This window comes from Trachemys scripta, chromosome 8, assembly GCF_013100865.1.
Source record: "Trachemys scripta elegans isolate TJP31775 chromosome 8, CAS_Tse_1.0, whole genome shotgun sequence".
NCBI classification, from domain to species: Eukaryota; Metazoa; Chordata; order Testudines; family Emydidae; genus Trachemys; species Trachemys scripta.
Window position 1 is genome coordinate 41,273,419 of NC_048305.1, and position 27,029 is coordinate 41,300,447.

Genomic DNA, 27,029 nt, shown 5'->3' on the forward strand with positions numbered 1-27,029 from the left:
TAGTGTGCTGCAAGCTGGGGTGTCAATCTACAGTACTCTAGCATGCACAGTAAGTGTCCATGTAGACATATTGATTAGCTTTTGAAGAGTCTGACCTTATGTGGCTATCTAGGAAGCCTGGCACCTGAGGGGCTTTCTGCCCAAGAGCAGGCCTTCCACCTATTTTCACCTTGTGCTCACACGGCGCGCTCAATGCATTCATGCTCTTTCTCAGTAGTTCTTGGAGGCTGCAGTTTATTGTAAAGACCATGACATGTACAGAAATGGAGGCCTGGTTTAGCCAGGTTACTAGAGTGTGTAGAGAGCAATCCTGTACTGGACTCCAGGAGACTAAATAACTATTCAATCCCTCTCAGACCTCCACTTCTAGGAGAGCACTCCTTCCCAGACTGAGCAGAGGAGAGAAGTGCTACAAAGCCACAGGTCTCCAAGAAGGCCTCTACTGCAAATGCATAATACCCACTTAGAAGGAACTCCAATGTCACTAGTGTCAGAAAGATTTGTCATTAGAGACCTTGTCTGGATCTTGTTACTTGGGGCTCAAGGGAGCATTCAATCTTGCTAGGACATACTTCTCCAGTTCCAACAGCTTTTGATAAAATATTTCAGCAGTTTCTTCCTCCACATCCACCTGCAAAAAAAAAAAAATCAGAGCAGTAATATTAGACCAAGAGGGCTGCAATGTGGACTGACACAGAAACGCTGGATGTTGCCAAAGATGGGCAAAGCCAAGGACAGGCTCAGTCTCCTTCTGAAAGGCACCCACTCAGCCACTTATGCCATGTGCCCAGGGAGCTGGTTAGGACTGTAGCCCAAATGACAGAGGGCTAGCATCTCCCACAGATGAGCTACAGCCCCAAATAAAAGGAAGCTGTTTCATGTGGAATAGCATGGGGAGTCACTGCCTTTTGGGGAAGGAAAGCTCCCCCAGCATTAGCACAAGCTGCCAAGGACACGGGGGTAAACTGTAGCCTCTGCAGCAAGGAAACAGCAGCACAAGCCAGGAGGAACTTGCACAGTATACACTACTGAAACCCCCCACCCCCCACAGCTCCTTCCCAAGACAGCCAGCATTAACCACAGCTGGAGGATGCAAGGGGTGAAATCCAGGCCTTTCAGCTGGAGTCATCACAGCCTAACATCTTTTACTTCACTCTGACTCTGCAGAGGGAATTCTCCTTTGCTATAGTGTAACTGGCTGTGGGTTCTGGCTCTGCTGTGACTGCAGCCCTTCAGCTGCCAAGCACCCCCTGCCTGCCCCCTGCGCTCCTCCCTCTCAATTCCAGCCCTGCCTGGCCCCCTGCACTCAACTCCGGCTGTCCACCCAGAAGTAGACCAAGTGTATAATTACATCAGAACAAAGTTTGCTTTGTGAGCTCTTTGGTGCAGAGACTGTCATATCTATACCATGTCTAACACAATGGCCTGGTCTACACTATGAGTTTAGTTCGAATTTAGCAGCGTTAAATCGAATTAACCCTGCACCCGTCCACACAACGAAGCCATTTACTTCAAAATAAAGGGCTCTTTGAATCGATTTTTGTACTCCTCCCCGGAGGGAGGGGGAGGATGTACCCAGAACCACCCGCAACAATGTTTTTGGCCCCATCAGGCATTGGGATCTCAACCCAGAATTCCAATGGGTGGAGGAGACTGCGGGAACTATGGGATAGCTACCCACAGTGCAACGCTCCGGAAGTTGACGCTAGCCTCAGTACAGGGACACACACCGACGAATTAATGTGCTTAGTGTGTCTGCATACACTCGACTTTTTACAATCGGTTGCCAAAAATCAAATTCTGTAAATTCGGATTAATCCCGTAGTGTAGACATACCCAATGTTACAACCGCAATAGATGTATTATCTTGTGTGTTTGCTACAAAGTCAGAGTAAAACTGTACAATCAGCACAGAACCTGCATTTTGAGGACCAGTGGAATAGAAGGGGGCTTGTCAGAGCTTCCCAAGGAGAAGGCTACAAAAGGGTGAAAAAAAGAAGAAAATACTCCCCCACCTCACTGAGCTACACGTCTTGGTGGGCAGCAGTGAGAGGAGATCCCTTCTTCACCTCCCAGCAGCAAAAATCCTGCAGGTCTGCTTATACCTCTCAGTGGCTCTGAAGGGAATGGGAAAGGCTAGGCCTCACGCTGGTTTTATTTGAACTCCTGTGATCCAATTAAGTTCAAGCCAATCCCCCTACTAGTCCATTGGGCTTCCATGTCCTCTTTGCAAGAAGTTGCATCAAGCCTTGTGTTGGTGATTCTGGTCTTGCCACAGAAGGGCTAGGGACATGGTGCTGTAATGCCTACTTGGATGGCCACCTACCTAGGCACTCAGCTGTTAGTACAGAGGCAATGCATTCATACAGTGAGATGCAGAGACTGGCAGGCTAGGTTGGGCACAGTGCAGTAGAGTATAAATGGCAGCAAGGATGGAAGAATCAGGTCCTCAGGTAAGTGTTTTCAGCCAATATATAACAGTCCATCTCTTACTATTTGTACTGCTGGGGGAATTCTGCATCACTGCACGTGTGCAGAATTTATATCCCTCCCCTGATTTCTTTACTTCGCTGTAGAAAAGTGACTTTCTGACAGGGCTGTGAGAGTGGTTATGCACCATTCCCCAGCAGCATGGCCATGTTGTTTAGGGAACCCAGAGCAGCCAGCAGAGAGATAAATCACTGCAGTGGCGGGGGAGGAGGCGTGTTCTGGAGATATGCCAGTGGTGACTCCTATGATGCACTGGGCTTGCCTGCTACTCCCAGCTGGGCTGGGGGAGTACAGGACTTCCTCTTCCCCTGCAGGGTGGGGTCAGACCCACCCCCAGAAATCTCCCCCTGCTGCAGGAAGCTCTGCCCCCCACCCACTGCTTCTTGCCCCCATCGCTCTTCACCACAGGGGGAGGTGTCACTGTACAGGGAGCCACTCCCCATCTGCATTTGGACCCACCCCATACCGAGAATCCCCCACCAAGCCTCACCCCTTCCATCTGGAGCACCCGCCCAGTCCCTACATCCAAACCCCCACCCCTGCTGAGCCCCACCCACTGCACCTGGACCACCCTGAGCCCCTCCCACCCCCCCACACACTTGAACCCTGCTCCACCTAGTCCCACTCCCCCAGCACCTAGACTCCCCAAGGCCCCCACACCCAGGACCCCTCCCTTGTGCCTCCAGATCCCCTGCACCCCCACACTGAGCTACTTGCACCTAGATTGCCCCACACAGAACCCTCTCACCCCACACTTGGATCCTGCCAGGCTAAGCCTGCCTACCCACAGGCCTGACAGAGGGCAGGCCCCCAGGACGTTTCTGGGGCAGTCCTGGCCCTTGGGTTGTGTCAGGGTCAGGTGTAGCCTAAACACCAAGTCTGTGTCCAGGGGGAGGAAGCTGCAGGGTGTTCTCTGACTCTGTACAGCCAGGGGCCTGTGTTCCCCCCTGCCATGCTGGAGCCTCCACATTTATTTATTGACAAATAAAATTTGCAGAATTTTAAAATATTGTGCACAGGTTTTTTATTTACTTGGTGCAGAATTCCCTCAAGAGTAAATTGGACTTCAGAGTCTTTGCTATATTTACCTTTCGGGACTCCACATAGTTCTTCCCCATTGGTGAAGTACAGCTGTGATATTTCATTAGTGCATCCAGTGACTCTGGCTTTTGTTTGAAGAGCCATACCTTTAAAGACAATAGCATACTTGTGAGGGCAGGCAGTCCAGCTTGTTCTGACAGCCTTACATTTTAGAACAAAACAGCTTGGCAACATGCAGGGGGAAGAGGATACCAAACTGCCCAGTTTCCTCAATTAGATATTCCACTTAAGCTCCAGAGAGGCAGCTGGCTGCTCTGCTCCCTGTGGTACTGGGAACAGCACAATCCCTGCTCCTAATAGACATTAGTCACACTTACCATGTCTTTAGAGAGATATGCCATGGTTCAACACAAGCTGCTTGTGGTTTCTGCTTGAGGCAGGAGTTACTGGGTTCAGTTCGATGACTTGTGCTGCAACCATTTGCAACCTGCACAGTCCCTTCTGGCCTTACATCTATGAATACTGATGCTGGTTTCAGTAAGAGCAGAAGAGACCATCACAAGTGAGATCTAGAGACCACAGGGTCTCTCTGAAGGGGTTATTTATTTAGTAGGTGAGGGTGAAGAGCCATTTGTTTGAAGAACCTCAAATATCAGCTTAGTGTCTTAGCACTTACTATGGAAAGTGATTCAGATGTGCAGGGCAAGAGTAGAGAAACTGCTTTGTATGCATCCATCTGGCAGAGGAGGCATTCACAGTCAGCACCAGACACCCAGGGGCTGGGAGGAGTTACACACTGCAGACAAGCAGTGATTTGAGGTGCAAACCATGCTACGTACCTGAGCTTCTGCTCCATTGTATGGAGTTAGTGTGTAAGTCTTGGTGAAAAAGCGTATCTGAAAGAGAATAAGAAATGAGACATGAAACTTACTAGCACCTATACCTTGGAGCAGGGACTCAAAACTGAGCTCCCTGGAGGTCAGCAGCAGTGTCAAGGCACAAGGCCCTCTGCTGCTAGTGGCCCAGCCAACAGCTCTCCCACCCCTTGAGTAAGGCCACCTGCCTATAGCTAGATGACCAGGTGTCCCTCTTCAGCCCAGGGCCACTGTAAAGTCACTAGAACCATCCAGATGGCCAACACACCACCACCAGGTTGCTCCCTGCTGCTGGGGGGTGGGGTGGGGCAGGCACAGGGGACCAGCTAGCCCCTCCCTCGATATGCCTTTCTTCTGGCCGCCTCTTTCCTGAGCTGGCTCCCAAGCAGTGGGTGGAGTACAATTTGTGACAACCTGTCATCCAATGAAAAGTGATTCAGTGAGGAGGCAGCCAGCAGAGAGAGCAGACTTATTTGGGGCTGGCACAGGCAGGTCCCAACAGCAAGCAGGTAGCAGCTTGTGGCAGCAGTGCCAAAGCCAAACAGAGGCAGCTGATCAGGAGACAGATGAAAAGGTGTCTGGCTGACGGACATAGGAAGTCTGTCTGTAGATAGTGTGTGGAATATTAGTAAAGCTGGAAAACTGAGGGCTGCAGAGGAAGAGAACAGGTACAGGATGAGATAGTAAAGGAAAGAGGCAGGGAAAAAAAAAAAAAAAGAGAGTAAAGAGAGGTGAAGGAAAGTGAAGCGTATGGAAGAGGCCACTTTCCACCAGAGGTGCCAGGGAGAAACAAAATACGCCTGAAAGCTGGGGACTTCACTGCTGAAGTTTGTATTCTCTTAGGAATCATCTTCCATGTGTAGGAACATTAATTGAGGGGGAGGAGTTCAGAGGCACTGATTATCTAGCTCTGTTTCTACTGGAGTGGGAAGTTTACGATATGCCAATGCTTAGTGCTTTGAAAATACCAGCCTAGTTAGTAACTATGGTTCATGTGTTCAAGAACAGTCTCAGATTTGGGGTCCCTCTGCTTTCAGTTGCCCAGTTTCTGCTTAGTTCCCAGAGGTGCTGAGCACCAATAACTCTGATTAGGGCTATGAGAGTGGTGAGTGCTCAGCACCTCTGGGAAATGAATTTAAGGCATGATGAGGCTGAGCAACCAGAGATCAAAGGCCATGGTTAAAATCTGCTTCCCCATCTAGGGGCCCCCCCCACTAGCACTTCTCAGCAGCAATACTGACCTTGGGCCATAAAAGGCGATTGGTGGTAGAGTCTCCTTCCCAGCTCCAGAAAGCCTCACTCACTGCAGAGCATCACCCCACTTTGTGCTTTGGGTTAAATTAACTGAAGGGAAATTCCCAGGCTTGGCTGTTTTAAGGTTCCTTTCTCTTCTAGCCTACGCCGGTCCCAGATGCTAGCTCTCGATTCCCCAGAGGGCTACCTCTACCTGCCTGCTATCAAGGTGGAGCATAATTCACCTATAGTTCCCTAAGTATTTCAACACCTGCTAACAGAGTGAAGCGGCAGGAGACCCTTGCCATTCTGTTACAACATGCATGGCAAAGGACCCACTGTACCAGGATACACTGGCTATTGCAGCACATGGCACACAGTAGTATCCCATCACAAGGCACATAACCATGGGGCACCACCTAACTGGTAGCACTGGCTTCACACCCATTTACAAACATATGAACAGGGAAAAAATGGCTGGCTATTCACCAGCCCTCTCCAAATAAGGAGCCCCATGCATCTCTTTGCTGAAACTCCACCTCCCAGACTGACCCTGCTGGTCCTAAGGGCCAAATAGTCACTTTGCTTCACATTGAGTTGGGAAGTGGCCTTTCGCCAATCTGCTTCATTTCCATTCATACTAGGAGCGAAGGACATTGTACAACTGCTTTGGTGATAAGGCACTGTGTATACCCTTAGGAATGAAACACTCAAGACCATCCCACCCCAAAGAAGAGTTGAAAATAAACCCACATTTTCAGAGAGATTACTCACTATCCACATGATGGGCATAAGCAGCTTCCAGAAGAAAGATGGCAGAATTCCATAAGTCAGGTTAGTCATCACAAGACCTGGGCAAACTACACTGGAATACAGCCCCTGCAGAAGGGGAAGGAGAGGATACAAGCCAACAGTAAACGCTGCAAATCTGCTTGGAAAGAACACACCAGACAAGTATTTACAAGGTGGCTTGCACCTTCCAAAGGCCTCACAACGTAAAGTCAGCAGATGCCCCTGTGCAGCAGTGATCATAGAATATCAGGGTTGGAAGGGATCTCAGGAGGTCATCTAGTCCAACCCCTTGCTCAAAGCAGGACCAATCCCCAGACAGATTTTTACCCCAGTTCCCTAAATGGCCCCCCTCAAGGACTGAACTCACAACCCTGGGTTTAGCAGGCCAATGCTCAAACCACTGAGCTATCCTTCCCCCATCCCCTGCAATGTGTAGAGAAGTATTACACATTCCTCATCTTTTATTTATTTATATATTAGTTAGTCCCTCTCCCACCAAACAGCAGTTAGACACCAGTAAGGGATGGCAACTCTTTCCAGAAAGAAGGCTGCCACTTATGGACTGGCACAGAACAATGGAATGAATGCTGCTTTCCCGTCACAGGCCCATGACAGGGAAGGCCCTGCCTCTTGTCTGAGATGGTCAACAGCTCCCACACCAGTATCGGCTGCCATGCCATAGATTTTACAGGCCATCCAGTCACATTAGATAGCCCTTCTAAAAATACTTGCCCTATCAACTCCTTCCTCTGAGCATAAGCCACATCAGTTGGCAGAGGTTTCCCTTACAGGCAGGTTATTCTATAGTTGTCCCATATGAGCTGCTTGCACCTTCCGCTAAAATGTTTCTTAGCCAGTCTTAGGCAGGTTGCTAGACTAGATGGACTGCTTAATTTGTATGACAGAGCAGGCCAATCATCATGTGGATGACTCCACAGAATGGAAGGTTTATTATACATCAATACAATGCAGCCAGCGAAGACAGATAATGTCTGTCCCAAAGACAAGACTACAGCTTCTAAGTATTCTGAAGGTAAGAGCTCAATTATGCTCAAGTAAGCAACGTCTGCAAACATTCCCCACCACATCCTACAAACCATACCTATTTGAAACTCACTCTTGGATGTGAAGGAGCTTAGCTATCGATTAAGCAACTGAACACTGCTATGTGGAAACAATTATGCATCAACATACTACTGCCACTGAAGAGCATCCCACCTTATCAACATTTCTGAGGCCCACGTATGACAGCTTTCTGCATCATACCATAGGGAAGACACCCTCACCTGCTTGTTAAAGTGCTTGTTCAGAGCCACACTAGCAAGGTCAGTGGCATATTTGGAGGAACTGTAAGGCTCTTTGCCTTTGCTGTGCTGGTAGTCAGTGAGACTGAAAGCAGACTTCCTGGCGTTGCTGGAAGAGGTCCAGATAAGCAGGGAGGGCTTTTCAAGGCAACATAGCAGAGGCTCAAGCTGCCGAATCTAAGGAGATGAGAGAGTTATTGTCCTGGGATAACTACTGAAATGGATATTTGAAAATAATTCCCATTTCTCAGTTACACTGGTCTAGAGGGCAGGGGTTTGGGTTAACTGACTGCACAAGAAACGAGTAAGTGGAGAATCATGTCACTGGTGTACCTCAGACCCAGATCCTGGTTGGTAGCATTTTATAGCCTGTTTGCATTCACTTTGCACAGAAGACAGGCTGCAAAGTAGTGAGAACCAGGTCTGTGTTTCTCTTAGGAGCCAACATGTCTGCTGGCTGTGCAGAGTAACTCTGAAGTAATTCTAACTCTTTCAGTAATCAGTGTTGCCTGCACATTGGAAAATCCCAGACCTGGCTGTCATTCAGCCACTAGGAGACAGCTGACCAGGCCAGGGTATGTACAGGGGATGGTGTGGACTCCTGCCCTATGTCTGGGCCACTGCACATTACTCAACTACAGTCCAGACTGGGTCAATGTACAGGAACATTGGAAGAGAGTTGAAACTGACTCATTTAATTCCTGCTCTACCTAAAATTGCACACTGACTGCCAGAAGCAGCTTTACCAGTATAAAGTGCCCAAAGAGGTTGGTTTCAAACACAGCCTGCAGGCCATCTGCAGTGATGCAGTCTTCTTGAGTTATCAGCCCCTCCGCTGTGCTCAGCATGTGGACTGCTTTCCTGGAATACAAGATGACAGATTTTAGACAGAGCTACAGCTTCTTCAGGTGACAATTTTATTGAACAATTCTAAGGGCTGGTCTTCACTACCCGCCCGGATCGGCGGTAGAAAATCGATCTCTCAGGGATCGATTTAATGCGTCTCATCAGGACACGATAATCGATCCCTGAATCGACACGCGTACTCCACCAGCCCAGGTAGGAGTAAGCGCCTTCGACGGGGAAGCCGCGGCGGTCGATTTGCCGCCGTCCTCACAGCGGGGTAAGTCGGATCAGATATGTCAAATTCAGCTACGCTATTCCCGTAGCTGAATTTGCATATCTGAAATCGGTTCCCCCCCCCCCCCCCCCCGTTAAACGTAGCCTAAAAAATTCCCACTTACTAGTTTTAGTTTTTTGACCAGCCCTAAAAAAAAAAAAAATTGGAAAACTCCTTGCAGAACCAAATTCAGAAGCAGTTTTTATTTTGAAGGTTCAAAATAGTTTTTGGTTTTTCAAAAAAATCACTTTTTAAAAAGGAAGAATTCTAATAATCTTAAATATTTAACAGCATAAATTTTGAAAAACAAAGATCCCAGTGCCGGAGTTTGTTTGCTTTGTATTTTTAAAAACAAAAAATTGTTTAAAGTAGTCTTTCAACTGAACTTTGAAAGCCAGCTCCCATTTTTATTGAGATTTGATTTTAGAGATTTGTTATTACAACAGAAAACAGTTTAAAGAAAAAAACTGATCAGGTTGCTGCTCACAAACTAAATGGGAGCCTGTAACATGGGCTGTAACTCAGAGGAAAAGCAGTCTAGAGTGGTTAAAGCAAATGATAAGAGTCTGGAGTTCCTGGCTCGGTCAGTCACTGAATTTGCACTCACTTAACTTCCATGACTCGTTTTCCCTATAGCTATGGAGAGAAAGAGATGGGGATGACCTATTTCCCTACTTCAGAGGGATACAACAAATCATAATTCATTGCTCTTTGAGAAGTACTTGATGCCCTGCAATGTTGTGGCTGATCTGCTCTCTCCCAGCCTCCTGTGCACACCTACAGGCTGATCCTAAAGACTCAATGAAGGCTGTATGGTGACCCATTTCTATTAGTATTTTTGCCTCCCCACCCACAACCCCCATCTCATGCCCAGTAGGCCATTAATACATTTGAGTTGCCTGGTGGAATTCATTCCTCCTTCCAGCTATCAAATCCACCTACAGAACCAGTTTTGCCTCCACACTTTTATGCTGTTACAAGACCTGTGTATACATCAGCCTACATTAAGGGTATGATTTTTTTTACGGAGATGGTTACATTGGTATAAAAATGCCTTATACCAGTATAGCTTACTCCCCCTTCCCATACAGGAATCAACTGTACCAGTATAAGCACTTGTATACCAGTAACGGTCTGCATGATGTGAGCTGTACCGCTCCAACCATACCAGTACAGTTAAAGCTCTCCATGTTTGAGAAGTGAGCAAATGGATCTAGGCCTTCTTCAAACTGTTCAAGCCGCCCATCCTCAGCCTTGGCTCACATCCAGTTTCTCTTCTCCTGTTAACATCTGTGTTTAACAGCTTGAAAAGATCCTGTCAGAGGCAGAGACCTGACACTACCTTAACTACAGCTTCCCCAGCAGTCTCAACTCTACTTTTGATTTTCATCTGCCAATCAAGATCTTGCTGGTCTCTTTAAACAGAGAAGTTGCCTACCACCGCCTCACCACCCCCCCCCCCCCCTCTTCACTAGAGGCTCAAGCCTCAGAAGCCCCTTACTTCTGCCTGCTATCCCTTTAATACCATTCCCTACTTCAATACATGCATCTCCTTCCTTCTCAGTTTCCCCACTGCCTTAAACATACTGTTCCCCCATGCTCTCAACAACCTTCTCTAGACCAGGGGTTCTCACAACAAACTTTTTGGTGCCCATGTAATAACCTCGCGACTCCCTGAGGGGTTATGACCCCCCGTTTGAGAACCCCTGTTATAATCCATTGAATCCAGTTTGGCAAGCCTTTCTGCTTTACCTGGACTGTAAACTCTTCTGAGCAGAAGGCCTTTGTAGGCCACCACGCACATTTATGACTTTCTAAGTAATGACTATAACAAAAAGAAGATCTGTTCACCTTTTAGCTAACCACCCACTCATTCAGTGTTTCATTAACCATCCCTCACATTATCAGCCATCTGAAATCTCAGTAAATCACTGGAACATTCATTCATGCCATCATCCATTTCTTATCTCCCCTCCCTCTACTCATCCAAGGACAAAACTAGAAAGAGAAAAGTATCTGACTGTTACTTAAGGATGGTATCTTGTACCCAGAAAAGAGACCAGAGATCAGTGCTTTGAAGCTAATGTGGGTATTTGGCATGATCCCAGCATTCAGGAAAAGATAGTCCAAGCGCTGAAACCTACACAAAGGAAACACAAACAGTATGGTTGGTTATGGCTATTACCTATAGCATATCGTGTAAACACACCACACACACCCCAACACAGCTAATGCTAGCTCACAATGGAGACAGGAGCTCAGAGACCAGTCATTTCTGTATTTTGAAGTTCAAAGTAGTATTAAGCTAATCATGAAGATGTCATTTCACAAAATAAAACTAGACATGATCCAGAGCTAGGATCCAGAATAAGTTTCCCCAGATTCTGAGAATACTTGGATTCAGAATTCTTGACTGAGCCCATTATAGGGATCTGAATGGTAAAATTCACTCTGAATATAAAATCCCACAAAATCTGGAGTGTGGGGGGGTCAAATCTAGAGTTCTTAAAATATAACTGATGCCCACAAGTAATCCATTTTCCAAACTTCTGTATGCTTCAAATTTCAGTTAGCTATCCAGGATTTTCTTCAAGAGAAAATAAGATTAGGTTAATTCAATGGGATTTAGGCACCTAACATCCACAGGCTAATATCTGTTGGGACTGGGATTTTTAGAACACAGATATCACCACAGTAACTCTGCAGTTACTACTTTCCAACTAAATCCCAAAGCAGTGTGTAAACAAAACTTCACCACCCCTGAAACATAGGGAAGTGAAGATCTCAGACATGTCTTGACCTGCAATGGAAGAATCAGATTTCCTATTGTTGCCACCATCAGTTCAGCTCCTTTGGGGAGGTTGGAAGCAATACTGGGAGCCTTAGTACATATATCCTGAGGCTGATGCATTTTTGCTGTGTTGTCTAACCCTCTCAGATCAGATTTAGATGGCTCTCCTGTTTCAGAAGAGCTAGTGGAAGCAACACTGGGGAGTGTCTAACTAAAAAGCCCAAGGTAGCCAAAGGCTTTAGAGAAACTTGGAAAGCCAACTCTCCTGTTCAAGATATGACATTGTGGCCACCAACATTAAGGCAAGTGGCAAACAGACCACTTCCTGTCTGGAGCTACCCTGTGCTCCTTGTTTCAGGGAAAAGCTTTAACATTTCAGGCTCGGTGTACTTTTGGACTGTGGTAGGTGAAAGAGTCACCGCAGTAGCTGAAAAGGTAAGATTGGTGGTGATGGGGGGAAGGGAGAAGAGAGAGACAACAGCAGGGGACTGGACTAGAGGACCTCCTGAGGTCTCTTCCAACCCTAATCTTCTATGATTTTATGACTGCTGCCTGAAACAAATGCAAGCTGGGCAAGGAGTCCCCCTTTGCCCTATGCACACTAAAGAATGGCATTTGGAAGAGGGATTTGAACAGCACATGTGAGCTCAAGGAGGGCACCTCTTAGCCCTTTCCCCCCGATTCAGAGTGAAAAAAACTGACTGTGCTTCAGGCTTATTCCCAGGCCTGGCTCCCAGTGCCACAGGCAGCACAGGGTGGGCCGGGGAGAGACACCTGCTGGATGCAGCAGAGAGGGCCGGCTCTAGGCACCAGCAAAACAAGCTGCGGCACATTTTTAGGGGCGGCATTCTGGCGCGGGCCATGCCGCCCCTAAAAATGTGCCCCGGCCGCCCTAACTCACCTCCACTGCTGCCACTCGCGCGCCGCTGCTCGCCCTCCCTCCCAGGCTCTCAAACCCGGGAGGGAGGGGGAGATCCTGAGCAGCTGCTGCACGCGAAACAGCTGATTCGGCACGCGAAACAGCTGATTCGCTCGCAGCTTGGGATCTCCCCCTCCCTCCCAGGTTTGAGAGCCTGGGAGGGAGGGGGAGACCCTGAGTGGCCGCAGCGCATGTGCTGCTTCTCCCTCTCCCTTCCTCCCTCCTAGGCTTGAGAACCTGGGGGGAGGAGGCAGGGCTGGGGGATTTGGGGAAGGGGCGGAGTTGAGGCGGGGCTGGGGGGAATAAGAAAAAAAGAGGGGTGGGGGGCAGCCAAAATTGTTTTTGCTTAGGGCAGCAAAAATCCTAGAGCTGGACCTGCCAGCAGATTGAGCTGGAGGGGTCCCTATTGCCCGCTCACCTCAGACAGTGCTAGGGGCACAGCACCCACCCTCCTCGAGCCCCGGCGGACGCCACACACCTGCACTGGATCTCGCTGGCTGCCCGCAGGACGGACTCCAGGCTGCTGACATCCAGGCGCACGAGGGTGACCTGGGCGGCCGGGTGGGCGGCCAGCAGCACGGCCTTGGTGGCAGCGGCCTTCTGCATACTTCGGCAGGCCAGGCACAGCCGGACGCCAGCGTCCTCCCGCAGCAACCGCTTGCATAGGGCGGAGCCGATACCACTGCAATAGCCCAGGGAGAGAAGAGCCCGGTCAGCGCAGGGCCGCTGCCTCCAACCCCAACCCGAGCGAGCCCGCTCGCCCCTGAGGTCCCATCCGCTCTTAGAGAGCCCGTCCCACACAGAGACAGAGCCCCGCCAGATGGACGAGCGTGTTCCCGCCTTCCCCCACCTCACCTGCTAGCACCGGTGACCAGCACCACGGGTTGCATCGCGCGGTCCAGAGCGGGCACAATAAACTAACGAACTTCACCGTGCACCATTATAGACCGCGCGCACGGCCTCACCCCTCGGCGGCCAGAACGCCACTCGGGCAGCCCCGCCCACTCTGGTTCGTCTCCCCATCGGCCTCGCTCCCGTAGGCACCGCCCCGCACAGCAACCATCCAAGCAGGGAGTTCGCGGGGGCCCTTTGACGTGGTGTGACTGTGGGTTCATGGGCGGGCACGGGCTGAGCGGCGCCCAATCATCGCGGGGCTGCTTGGGCGCTCAGGAAAGGTGGAGTGGGCCGAGTGGAGCCCCGCCCGCAATGACAGCGGGGCTCCTGGCCCCTGCCCCATGGCAGGCGCGGGCTTGGAGCTTAGGGTTACAATAGTTCCAGTTCCCCAGTCGAGGTGCTGTGCAGGGCGGGATACAGTTTCTATTTGGAATAGCTAACATGTACAAATAAGTGTAATGGCCTCCCAAGTAAATGTCAATCCCATGTCTCTGCAGACAGGCCACCCAGGCATATTTCTCTGTAGAGCTCATCTTTCCCAGCCCATCCCAGCAGTGGCTGATGGCTCAGCAAGTAGCCATGAAAGTCTTAGCAAGATGTGGGCCTGATGTTGTACTGTACACGCAGGATCCCTTTCAGCAACGCAACAGTCTTAAGTTGTTCCTTTCCTTTGTCCACCGGCTTGGCATCAATGAAAAAACTTGCATTGTGAGAGGGAACAGAAAAGAAGCAATCTTCTGTGCAATCTTTAACAGCAACATTCAATGGTTTTGGACTTCTCAAAATATTTGATCCATTTTTGGTAATTTGCTAGGAAATTATTGAGCACTTCATCACGGTTGGAACCTTCCATACATTTCTTGAGAGTGCTGAACTGATCAAAGCGCGTAATGTCATCAATGTGTACCCCCTTCTCTGTCAGGTATTTGACACAAGACTCCACATCATTCCAATTTAGTGTCTTACTCAGGACAATCCTGCCCACATGAAACGAGAAGTCTCCAGGGATTCCATCCACAGCTCCAAATACTCTAAGCATGTGCTGAACAGACATTCTGCTTTAGCCAAGTTTCAGAGTAGCAGCCGTGTTAGTCTGTATCCGCAAAAAGAAGAACAGGAGTACTTGTGGCACCTTAGAGACTAACAAATTTATTAGAGCATAAGCTTTCGTGGACTACAGCCCACTTCTTCGGATGCATATAGAATGGAACATATATTGAGGAGATATATCTGTAGTCCACGAAAGCTTATGCTCTAATAAATTTGTTAGTCTCTAAGGTGCCACAAGTACTCCTGTTCTTCTTCTTGCTTTAGCCAAGAATGCATTACATCAAGTCCCTCCTTGCACTTTTGTGATAGTCTATTCCATTTTGTTCACCACTTTTATAAGACTCTGATAACTTTTGCACAAAGTGATATAAGAATGAGAGACAGTGGCTTCCACTTCACTTCAAGTTCTTCTCCTCGCCCCATCTCTCTGCTCATGATATCAAGGAATACCTGAAGGACAGTGAACTAAGCAGGAGGCAGCCCAGTTCTGAGAAGAAGCCAAGCCTGTGAAATTTACTACAGCTTGTGGTGAGAGAAATGCTTTTGCTTTTAAGTTCACTTAACTTGTTATTAAGTTAGGTATTAGCTTGTGTTTTTATCTTTTTATTTTCTTTTGTAATCAATCCTGACTTTTATGTATCAGCACTTGTAGTCACTTAAGTTTATTAACTACAGAAAGATAGATTTTACCAGTGTATTTAGATTAAAGTGCCTGAGAAACTCCACTTCAGATAACAAGATTTGCGCATATCATTTTTCTTTGATAAAATGACAGACTTTCTGGGAGCTTGTATTGTTCAGGAGGTACTGAGCAGTACAAGACATATTTCTGGGTGAAAGTCTGGGACTGAGAATCTGCTGGTATTCTTCTGCAATGTAATTCATGAGTGACTAGCTAGCAACACTAAATACTGTGTAGCTGGGAGCAAGTTACATGCTGGAGGCTGTGTGTGGCGGGACAGGAGTAGCTGTTCATCAGCAAAGCAGTGTAAAAAGAATCCCAGGTTGGAGAACTGAAGAGACAGCTATTCAGCGGTCCAGATTGTACCTGGGGTATGTCACAGCCAGCAGTCCCTTAACTTTCAGCGACATGAGGTTCTGGGTCTTGTGTTCAAGGCCTGGTCTACACTACGACTTTAATTCGGATTTAGCAGCATTAATTCGAATTAACCCTGCACCCGTCCACACAACGACACCATTTAATTCGAAATAAAGGGCTCTTTAAATCGATTTCTGTACTCCACCTGGACGAGCGGAGTAGCGCCAAAATCGATTTTAGCATTTCGAATTAGGGTTAGTGTGGCCGCAATTCGATGGTATTGGCCTCCGGGAGCTATCCCACAGTACACCATTGTGACCGCTCTGAACAGCAATCTGAACTCGGATGCACTGGCCAGGTAGACAGTAAAAGCCCCGCGAACATTGGAATTTCATTTCCTGTTTGCCCAGCGTGGAGAGCACAGGTGACCACAGATAGCTCATCAGCACAGGTAACCATGCAGGCCGATAATCGAAAAAGAGCACCAGCATGGACCGTACCGGAGGTACTGGATCTGATCACTATATGGGGAGAGGATTCAGTGCTAGCAGAACTTCATTCTAAAAGACGAAATGCCAAAACTTTTGAAAAAATCTCCAAGGGCATGATGGAGAGAGGCCACAATAGGGACTCAGATCAGTGCCGCGTGAAAGTCAAGGAGCTCAGACAAGCCTATCAAAAAACAAAGGAGGCAAACGGTCGCTCCGGGTCAGAGCCGCGGACATGCCGCTTCTACGTCGAGCTGCATGCAATTCTAGGGGGGGCCGCCACCACTACCCCACCTGTGACCGTGGATTCCGGGTCGGGGATAGTCTCATCAGCTACACCTGAGGATTCTGCGGATGGGGAGGAGGAGGAGGAGGAGGACGAGCTTGCAGAGAGCACCCAGCACTCCGTTCTCCCCAACAGCCAGGATCTTTTTCTCAGCCTGACTGAAGTACCCTCCCAAGCCAGTATCCAAGACCATGACCCCATGGAAGGGACCTCAGGTGAGTTTACCTTTTAAAATATAAAATTTGTTTTAAAAGCAAGCGTTTTTTAATGATTACTTTGCCCTGAGGACTTGGGATGCATTCGCAGCCAGTATAGCTACTGGAAAAGTCTGTTAACGTGTCTGGGGATGGAGCGGAAATCCTCCAGGGACATCTCCATGAAGCTCTTCTGGAGGTACTCCAAAAGCCTTGCCACAAGGTTTCTGGGCAGTGCAGCTTTATTCCGTCCTCCATGGTAGGACACTTGACCACGCCATGCTTGCAGCAAGTAATCTGGTATCATTGCCTGACAAAGCCTGGCAGCATATGGTCCCGGTGTTTGCTGGCATTCAAGCAACATCCATTATTTATCTTGCTGTGTAATCCTCAGGAGGGTGATATCGCTCATGGTAACCTGGTTGAAATACGGGAACTTAATTAAGGGGACAGAGGTGGCCGTTCCTACTGGGCTGTTTGCCTGTGGCTGAAAAGAAATCCTTCCCTGAAGTTGGCCAAGCGCGAGGGGGGAACTGGCCCTGAGCTTTTCGCGTTTGGCTAGCAGGGATCTTCCCTGTTACCAGCCACGCGGTGGGGGGAGGGGTACAGCGATCATCCCAGAGAATTCATAGCGGGAAGGGGGGCGGGGGGGTTAGTTTGGTTTCTGCAGGGATCTTCCCTGATACCTGCCACGCAGTGGGGGGAGGGATAAAGCGATCATCCCAGAGAATTGGATGGGGGGGGTTAGTTTGTTTTCTGCTGCTGAAGGTTAACAGGAAAACTGCAGCAGTCAACGGGCTTTGCTTGGTATGTGGGAAAGGAGGGCGCAGAAGCCGAAAGACAGTGGCTTACCATGGCTGCATGCAAGCTGAATTCTATTGCCCGGACCTGCGTCTGTGATCTCTATAGCCACAGGCACTCAATATTAAGATGGAAATTGCGACCTTGTACTGAAATCACATGTGCTATGTAATGTGAATAGTGTTTTTCACCAAGAAAGAGTATAAGCATTGTTCTGTAAAATGTATCATTTTAAAAACTTCTCTCCTTTTTTTCAACCCTCCCTCCAGCAGCTGCAAATTTTTAAAGCCTCCCTCCTCCGTCCCGAAGGCTATCTCAGATAAGGCGGTATAGAAAGAGGACGCGAGACGACATGTTCACGGAAATAATGGAATGCACCCGCAATGAAAGAGCTCATTTGAATGAGTGGAAGGACACGGTATCTAAATTTAGGAAAGATGCCAGTGAACGTGAGGTCATGAGGGACGCTCGAGATGAGAGGTGGCAGGCTGCAACGCTGGGGCTGCTGCGGGAGCAAACGGACATGTTCCGGCGTCTGGTGGAGCTTCAGGAACGGCAGCAGGATGACAGAGTGCCGCTGCAGCCGCTGTATAACCTCCCTCCCCCCTCACCATGTTTCATATCCTCCTCACCCAGACGTGTAAGAATGCGGGGAGGGGGATGGTTCCGTGCACCGTCCCACTCCACCCCAGTGGACAGCCCAATCAAAAGGCTGTCATTACATTGAATTTGTTCAGTGGCCTTTTACTTCCCTCCTATCCTCCTCCCAAACCTCACCCAGATTACCTTGTTGGTTCTCTCCCTATGTTTATAATCAGTTAATAAAGAATACATGATTTTTAAACGATAGTGACTTTATTTCCTTTGAAAGAAAGCTGGGGGAACGGGGAGGGTGGGTTCCTTACAGAGAATGAATGAGTCAATAAAGGGGGCAGGTTTTCATGAAGGAGAAACAAACAGAAATTTCACACTGTAGCCTGGCCAGTCATGAAACTGGTTTTCAAAGCCTCTCTGATGCACAGCGCTTCCTGGTGTGCTCTTCTAATCGCCCTGGTGTCTGGCTGCATGTAATCAGCAGCCAGGCGATTTGCCTCAGCCTCCCACCCTGCCATAAAGGTCTCCCCCTTACTTTCACAGAGATTGTGGAGCACACAGCAAGCAGAAATAACAATGGGGAGATTTCTTTGGCTGAGGTCAGAGCGAGTCAGTAGCGATCTCCAACAACCTTTTAAACGGCCAAATGCACATTCTACCACCATTCTGCACTTGCTCAGACTGTAGTTAAACAGCTCCTGACTCCTGTCCAGGCTGCCTGTGTATGGCTTCATGAGCCATGGCATTAAGGGGTAGGCTGGGTCCCCAAGAATAACTATTGGCATTTCAACATCCCCAACGGTTATTTTCTGGTCCGGGAAGTAAGTCCCTTGCTGCAGCCCTTTAAACAGAGTAGTGTTCCTGAAGACACGAACATCATGAACCCTTCCCAGCCAGCCCACGTTGATGTTGGTGAAACGTCCCTTGTGATCCACAAGTACCCCTTGCGGTTTATGTACTGGGTACCCTGGTGCTCCGGGGCCAAGATAGGGATGTGGGTTCCATCTATTGCCCCACCACAGTTAGGGAATCCCATTGCAGCAAAGCCATCCACTATGACCTGCACATCTCCCAGAGTCACTAGCTTTCGTAGCAGCACCTCAGTGATTACTTTGGGGACTTGCATCACAGCAGCCCCCACAGTAGATTTGCCCACTCCAAATTGATTCCCGACTGACCGGTAGCTGTCTGGTGTTGCAAGCTTCCACAGGGCTATTGCCACTCACTTCTCAACTATGAGGGCTGCTCTCATCTTGGTATTCTGGCGCTTCAGGGCAGGGGAAAGCAAGTCACAAAGTTCCAAGAAAGTGCCCTTACGCATGCGAAAGTTTCGCAGCCACTGGGAATCGTCCCACACCTGCAACACTATGCAGTCCCACCAGTCTGTGCTTGTTTCCTGGGCCCAGAATCGGCGTTCCACGGCTATAACCTACCCCATTAACAGCATGATCTCCAAAGCACCGGGTCCCGTGGTTCGATAGAATTCCATGTCCATATCCTCATCACTCTCCTCACCGCGCTGCCGTAGCCTGCTTCTCGCCACCTGGTTTTCCAGGTTCTTGTTCAGCATAAACTGCACAATAAGGCACGAGGTATTTACAATGTTCATGACTGCTGTCTTGAGCTGAGCGGGCTCCATGCTTGCCGTGGTATGGCATTTGCACTGTTCACCCAGGAAAAAGGAGCGAAATGGTTGGCAGAACCACCCGCGACAATGTTTTTGGCCCCATCAGGCATTGGGATCTCAACCCAGAATTCCAATGGGCGGAGGAGACTGCGGGAACTATGGGATAGCTACCCACAGTGCAACGCTCCGGAAATCGACGCTAGCCCCGGTACATGGATGCACACCGCCGAATTAATGTGCTTAGTGTGGTTGCATACATTCGAATTTATACAACCTGTTTTTCAAATTCGAATTATATAAATTCGGATTAATCCCGTAGTGTAGACATACCCCAAGAACAGCGTGCACAGTGTCGAAGCTTTTCACCACTTCCACAGTGGAGTTGTTTTCCCTATTTCCTGAATGTGTGAATGGAATGCACTGATGAGTGAGTGCATGTGCCAGAGTAAATCTCGTTGAACTCATCTTCGAAAAATTTCTTAATCACAGTGGGTGGTTTGTTCTCTGACAGGACGAACGACTTCAAGGGCGGAAACATCTGTAATACCTGGAAATAAGAACAAGCTATCGTGTCTTGCTGTGATAAAGCAGCTTTTTGTATTCAATGTCAACAAACGCACAATTTTCCTTCAGAAGCTCAGGTCAGCAAGTGTAGATATGAAAATAGTTGTAAAGTTTCAAAATAATGCTCTCAATGTCAACATCAAGTGTGTCTGCCCTGTGAAGGACACAACTGTTCAAAATGTGTGCTAGGCAACCCACACCAATTAAAGTCCCCTTCTGCAACAGCTTCTTTAAATTTGCAAACACAGCCTTACCTTCTACATCATGCCAGAGTCCTCCCAACATTGTACTGCAGTTGTCACCCGCAAATGCGACACACTTCTCAAACAAAGTTTTCTTTTCCAGAATTTTCTTGCTGTACTCATAGGCACTGACTTCCCCTCTTCCCGGTGGGTTCTCAACCCCCCCCCCCCCGCACCGCCCCTTGCCCCCCCATTCCCCCCCTTCCCCAAAGTCCCCACCCCCTTCCTGCCCCCATTTCACCCTCTTCCCCCAAGTCCCTGCCTCGTCTCTGCCTCCTCCCAAGTGCGCCACGTTCCCGTTCCTCCCACTCCCTCCCGGAAAGTCCTAAGCACTGCCAAACAGCTGTTAGGTGGAGGAGCGCGGCGGGAAGTGCTGGGAGGGAGGGTGAGGAGTGGGGACGTGGCGCACTGGGGGAGGAGAAGGAGGTGAGGAGGCGGTGGGGGCACAGGGAGCTTGGCTGCCAGTGGGTGCAGAGCACCCCCTAATTTTTCCCCGTGGGTGCTCCAGACCTGGAGCACCCACGGAGTCAGCGCCTATGGCTATACTGTGCAATCATATCTGCAGTCTCATTAGGTGTGTTCTGGACCTTGATTAGCTTTGACTGTAACCCACCAAACTGCAGTCAAAATACTGAAATATTACTGGAAATATTTTCACAGCACCATGATTGCTTTCATCTGTAGCAACTCCACAGTAAGATATGTCGTTGTCCTCAAGTGCTTTCAGAGCAGTGTCAACAGAATGTGGTGCAAGTACAGAATTATCAATCACTTCTGTCTTCGTTCAAGTCGTTGAAAATTTTTGGGCTATCTCAGATTTTGTGGCTATTTCGGTAAAATGTGCAATCCATTGACTTGAAACTATTATGATGCAGGACAGTGGGAAACAATAGAACTGCCTTCTGCTGCAGTAATAGCGTCCTCCGATTTGCTGCCTGGTTTAACAAAATAATCTATTAACTTTGCCGATGAACTCTCTCCTTGAACGAACTTCTTATGTTTCTCAGAATCTTCATGAGCTTGTAAATCAAGAGCACCTTTATTTGCAACAGAGATATATGTACCAACTCCTGCATATCAAGCACTCAGCTACCCTCTACTCAACCACTATGAAAACACAGAAATTTTATCTTTAGTTCTTCAGTAAATTTACATTTTCATTTTGGCATTATCTTCAGTGATAGGGCACTTCACTTCATCCAACTCAAAGGTGTGTTTAAGAACATAAGAACGGCCACACTGGGTCAGACCAAAGGTCACTCTAGCCCACTATCCTGTCTTCCGACAGTGGCCAATGCCAGATGCCCCAGAGGGAATGAATAGAACAAGTAATCATCAAGTGATCCATTTCCTGTTGCTTTTTCCCAGCTTCTGGCAAACAGAGACTAGGGACACCATCCCTGTCCATCTTGGCTATTAGCTATTGATGGACCTATCCTCCATGAATTTATCTAGTTCTTTTTTGAACCCTGATATAATCTTGGCCTTCACAACATCCTCTGGCAAAGGGGCAAATCAAATCAAACTCAAGAGGATTGAGATGTGTAACGCACACAGAAACGCCCCAATCCAGGGCTCTAAGCATCAATGGCATAAAACCAGCAGTTCTCCCCAAATCAAACAGCCAGGCAATAAGCGCAAAGCACATCATGCCCTGAACACCAGCCCTGCCCTCAGACCCTCCCCGCAGGCCTGGTTGACCACATGGGCCCTGCAACAGGCCCTGCCCACGTGCTCCCACTCCTCTGAGGCACGTACATTGGGGGGTGAGAGGGGTGTACATGAATTCTCTCCTCCGGTAGGAATGGCAGAGGTTCAGGGTGGGCAAGGACCCCACACTACAGCTGAGCTGCGCACTGGACACTTACTCCATTCAGCATTTTCTGACTGGCCAATGCTGGCCAGAGCAGCACAACTCACCATGCATGCTTTGGAAATGACTCCCAGTGTCTGGCCAGTTTGGTGCATGGCAAACATCTGCCGGTCTTGCTCCAGATAGCTGCTAACCCCCAAGCATGTTTCCACACATGGCTGCCAGCTCCCCAACAAACCCTCCTTGGTTTGAATGACATCATCAGAGAGTGAGCCCAAAGCGTGGCGCCAGCCTTTCCCCATGGCACAGGGAGAGCAGACTCTTTGGTTGTCCAGCCCTGAAGGCAGTGCAGAGGTACGAGTGCAATTCCATACCATACCATTCCATTCCACCCTTACTGCTGCTGCTGGCAGTGGTACTGCCTGGTTTCCAGACTGTCTTTTGCAGCGGGCCTCAGGATCACCCATCTTTGTCTTGAAACAAGCTTGTACAGATCGGAGTAGGTACGGGGGCCTGTGATTAATCACCCGTGGGTCAATCCCATTGCTCAGTGCCATGGCTCCTTTACTCCCCTTCTGAGAATCAGGTGTGTTGGATCTGCCAAGCAGGAGCCTATAGTTCCCACCAGCCTCCTTCCCACAGCAACTCCCCTTCCTTCTGCCCATCTAGGAGCAGGGGGCAGAAACTCCACTGAAAGTCCCTGATGCCGGAAGTGAGGGTGAGGAGACACTTTTGTGAAGCAGCATGGCTAGCTCAGTGCTGCTTCAGGGAAGAGTCAAGAGATGCAGGGAGAAACTCAGAGGGGCCTATGTCCAGAGTAGATTTTAGCAGAAGTCAGGGAATCACTGAAGAGCAGGGTGTGACAATGGACATCAGCCAGAACCAGGTCTGTGTGAGACTTGCAGGGAACAGCAGAGACTAGGCAGGGGGCCAGTGCAGAAGGACCCCAATGAGACATACACCACTGACTCTGACCTGGAAGCCTGCAGGGTCCTATTTGCTTGAAAAGAGACTGGATGGAAGAGGCACTAGTATTTTTTCACATAACTCACAGCTAACCTGTGGAACTCATTGCCATGGGATGTTGTGATGACTAAAAGTATAACTGGGTTCAAAAAAGAACTGGATATGTTCCTGGAGGCTAGGTCCATCAATGGTTATTAGCCAGGATGGGCAGGCATGCAACCTATGGTTGGGATGACTCTAGACCTCTGACTGTCAGACACTGGGAGTGGAAGACAGGGGTGGATCACTCCATAACTGCAGTGTTCTGTTCATTCCCCCTGAAGCTCTGGTACAGGCCATTGTTGGAGACAGGATGCTGGGCTAGATGGACTCTGGTCTGACTCAGTGTGGCAGCTCTTATGCTGAAGACTCCTAACCCTCAATCAGACTGCCCCTGAGGCCCAAACAAGTACTGCTGTTTCCTATTTATGTGTTTACTTTTTCTAAGAGTTAATTACTACGTAGAAACCTGACAGGTGGCATTTCGTGGAGCCAGAGCACCTGAGAAAGGAACTGTTATTTTTATTTCATTCATTTAATCAACACCAATAATGAGCATGACATTTAATAACACAAATATTAAGATGGCAAACTGTGTGGCTTGTGGACTGTCTCAGAGAGAGACACAGAGAAGACAAGAGACACCAGAAACCATTTTTTTAATGTAATCCTATCTAAGTGTAAGCAGAATCAGAATGAACTCTACCCTGACATCTGGTGGTGAGCTGTGGAAAAGAATTTCAGGGGCTGATCTCATTTGCATGGGCACACCCACCCTGCCTAGCATGATGGGACTGCTTGCCCCAGAGGTCACTTTGCCTGCTGTGGGATCCCCAGTCTCTTTGTTATTAGGGCAGGAGTAATAAAGTGTTGTTATCCTGGTTATGTGAATCAAGGACAGTAGAACTGTACTTGGCATTTTATGACGGAGGAGTTCACCCTCAACTAAGTAGGACTCACTAGGCAAGGGATATGGGTTCCAAAGCCCAGTGAAATGAGAGAGACAGGGCATGAGCATTTGTACCTGGGAGTGTGGTGCCTATCTGAGGGTGCTAAATATCACTTTGATTTCTCCACTGTGTAATAACAGCAAATTTTGATTCCATTAGAAGTCTTGTTATATGCTGTAGAGCTGAAATAATTGATATCTGGGTCTAAGCATTAGATCTACTTTGGGCTAGTGGATCTGAGTGCACTAGCCCTGAGGGTCCCCTACTAATGGCTAAAATCAATGAGAGCTGTGTTAAGTGGGAGTGGGGGGCTGAAGGTATATGGGTGAGTGGCTAGCAGAGAGGAGTAATCAGCTGGGTGGCTGGTGGAGAGGCATGGCCGGTAGTGAAGACTGCAGCAGAACCCCATGGAGAGGAGTGGCCATTGGCCATTGACCTGAGCAGTGGAGCATGTAAGGTGCCCCCATACCTTCCCTCCCTTTCCGCCCTGGCTGGGAGGTAAACTCTGCAGATTAACCTCTAAACTCTGGGGCTGCACTGACCAAGGACAGAAACTGTGGGGGGGGGGTGACTTTTGGGTTGCTGGACTCAAGAACCAAAGGGAATGGACACGGCCAAATCTACTTGTGGGTGGATCTTCATGGTTTGTGTTTATGAACCCTAGTTGTGGTGTTTTCCCAATTTAATGCTGAGTTGTTTACCTCCTGTTATTAAAGATTCTTGCTACACTGCGTCTCTGTGCTTGCGAGAGTGGAAGTATTGCCTCTTTGAGACGCCCAGTGGTGTGTGTGTAATTTTCCCAGGTCACTGGGTGGGGGCTCAAGCCAGTTTTGCATTGTATTGTTGGAAAGGAATGCCTATGTACTGAACCTGGCCCTTGTTGCTGTCAACTCTGCCTGGCAGAAGGGTTACATAAGCAAATTCATCCTTAATTTGTCATGATTAAATGTTCCACTTAGAATGGTGCTCAAGGACAGGACAGAGTGAAACTGGGATGATCAGCAAGAAAAAGGCAAACTAGATACTGGGAATGGCTGAGCCATTACACACATGAATCTATTTCCCCATGTTAAGTATCCTCACACCTTCTTGTCAAACTGTCTGAAATGGGCCATCTTGATTATCACTACAAAATTTTTTTTCCTCCTGCTGATAATTGCTCATCTTAATTAATTAGCCTCTTAGAGTTGGTAGGGCTCTCCTGGAGAGCGTTTCGCTGTCTGGATGCCACATCTGTTCAATTCCAAAATTTCAGGGAATGTTCTAGGTAGCAGTGGGCAGAGCCCTAGGGATTTAAGGGGAAATCCAAAAACCAGAAAGGGAAAATGGGGGGCATACAGAACCCCTGTCATTTGGCTGGCAGAGCCACAGCTTCAAGCACCTCTGCAATTGTTGATAGGTTGAAGTTCTGGGTGATTGCAGCAAGTCATTCTTTGCAGCTATGAACACCCTGTGGCACTATGCCCCCATATTCTTCATAGAGATATTATTATGATATGATTATGGCATAACTAAGATGTATTTTGTGCAAGATCAGGCATGTGAGGTATCATTAAAAAGGTTATGATTTACTGAACATGATTATTCTATTTGTATGCATGTATCATTTTTGTATCTGAAGTTAGGAATATTGTATATTCATCTATTACAAATATGTTTACACCTGGGGAATGTCCACTAGACAGAATGCAATCAATCTAGATGGCTGATTGGGAAGGGCCATTAGGGAGAACAACAGGTCTTTGAAGATGCTAAACTCTTCCACCAGGAAGCCTTCCTGGGGACGCTGCAAACAGCCTCTGGGTTATGGCTGCAAAGACATGTGACCAAGTCACCTGGTACTGGACTCCATGATAATACTAGTATTTTTCCACTAACCGGGGGTGGGAATCAAACTGGGAGACAAAGGATTCCCCGCCCAAGAAAGAGGACATCTGGAAACACCTGAGAACAAAAAGACTGGACTAAGGGAGAAGGGCTGAGCCCAGGCTAGAGTGTGTCTGGCCTGTGAAAGGAATATCTGGAGTTTTAAGCTGAAAGTACAGCTTGCGTTCAAGAATCTCTGCAATCTGCTTCAAACAACATTTAGGCTGAGAATTTGCTACTTATAACCAGTTTCTTTACTATATTAAGCTTAGATTGCATGGTTATTTTATTTGCTAGGTAATCGGTTTTGATCTATTTGCTATCCCTTATAATCACTTAAAATCTATCTTTTGTAGTTAATAAACTTGTTTTTGTTTTGTCTAAAACCAGTGTGTGTGGAAATCATAACTGAGAAAGCTGTGTATATTCCTCTCCACGTTGAAGGAGGGAGCAAATTTCATGAGCTTACGCTGTACAGTTCTCTGTGCAGCGCAAGATGGTACATTTTTGGGTTTATGCTCCAGAGGGGAGTGTTCACTTGAGTAAGTGGGCAATTCCTGAGCTGAGCCTTCCCATGCAGAGCTGATCTCAGCATCTGTGTGTATAGCTGCAGCTGGGTGTGTCCCTACCTGTATGTGTGCAGGTAAAGTGCAATCTGAAGCCTCGGGGAAGGTGTGGCAGGCTGCATAGCAATACAGTTTAAAAAGGGAAAAAAAGGTTACTCACCTTTTTGTAACAGCCTTAGCGGTACCTGTAGGGCTGGCTGTCACGCCCTCTGGAGTGTCACACTCCTGGCGTGGTATATCAAGCGCCATCAGCTCTGCGCCCTCTCAGTTCCTTCTTGTCGACGACTCTGACAGAGGGGCAGGAGGGTGGGTAATAGAATGGACACGAGCAACAGCAACACATCTCTCAGAACAACAGTTACAAAAAGGTGAGTAACCGTTTTTTCTTCTTCGAGTGCTTGCTCATGTTGATTCCATTGTAGGTGACTCACAAGCAGAATCCCAGGAGGTGGGCTCAGAGTTCACAGTCATGCAGATTGTAGTAC

The 27,029-nt window shown here is 48.3% G+C and overlaps 1 protein-coding gene across 5 annotated transcripts; it reads right to left on the reverse strand.

Moving 5' to 3' along the window:
• Nucleotides 1–213: 213 nt before the first annotated feature.
• Nucleotides 214–13,587, reverse strand: HSD17B7 (hydroxysteroid 17-beta dehydrogenase 7). 5 transcript variants are annotated; one of them, XM_034778731.1, is made up of 10 exons: nt 13,421–13,582; nt 13,044–13,247; nt 10,903–10,995; nt 8,482–8,596; nt 7,718–7,912; nt 6,414–6,518; nt 4,371–4,427; nt 4,208–4,267; nt 3,579–3,677; nt 214–631 (listed from the first exon to the last, which is right to left on the reverse strand). In XM_034778731.1, exons 1-10 carry the CDS (start codon nt 13,453–13,455, stop codon nt 530–532), a joined length of 1,065 nt encoding a protein of 354 aa, XP_034634622.1. In that variant the 5' UTR covers nt 13,456–13,582; the 3' UTR covers nt 214–529. The 5 variants fall into 5 exon arrangements, 4 of the variants coding, with proteins under 4 accessions (XP_034634622.1, XP_034634624.1, XP_034634623.1 ...); XM_034778733.1 differs by lacking the exon at nt 10,903–10,995; XM_034778732.1 differs by lacking the exon at nt 4,208–4,267.
• Nucleotides 13,588–27,029: the final 13,442 nt, after the last annotated feature.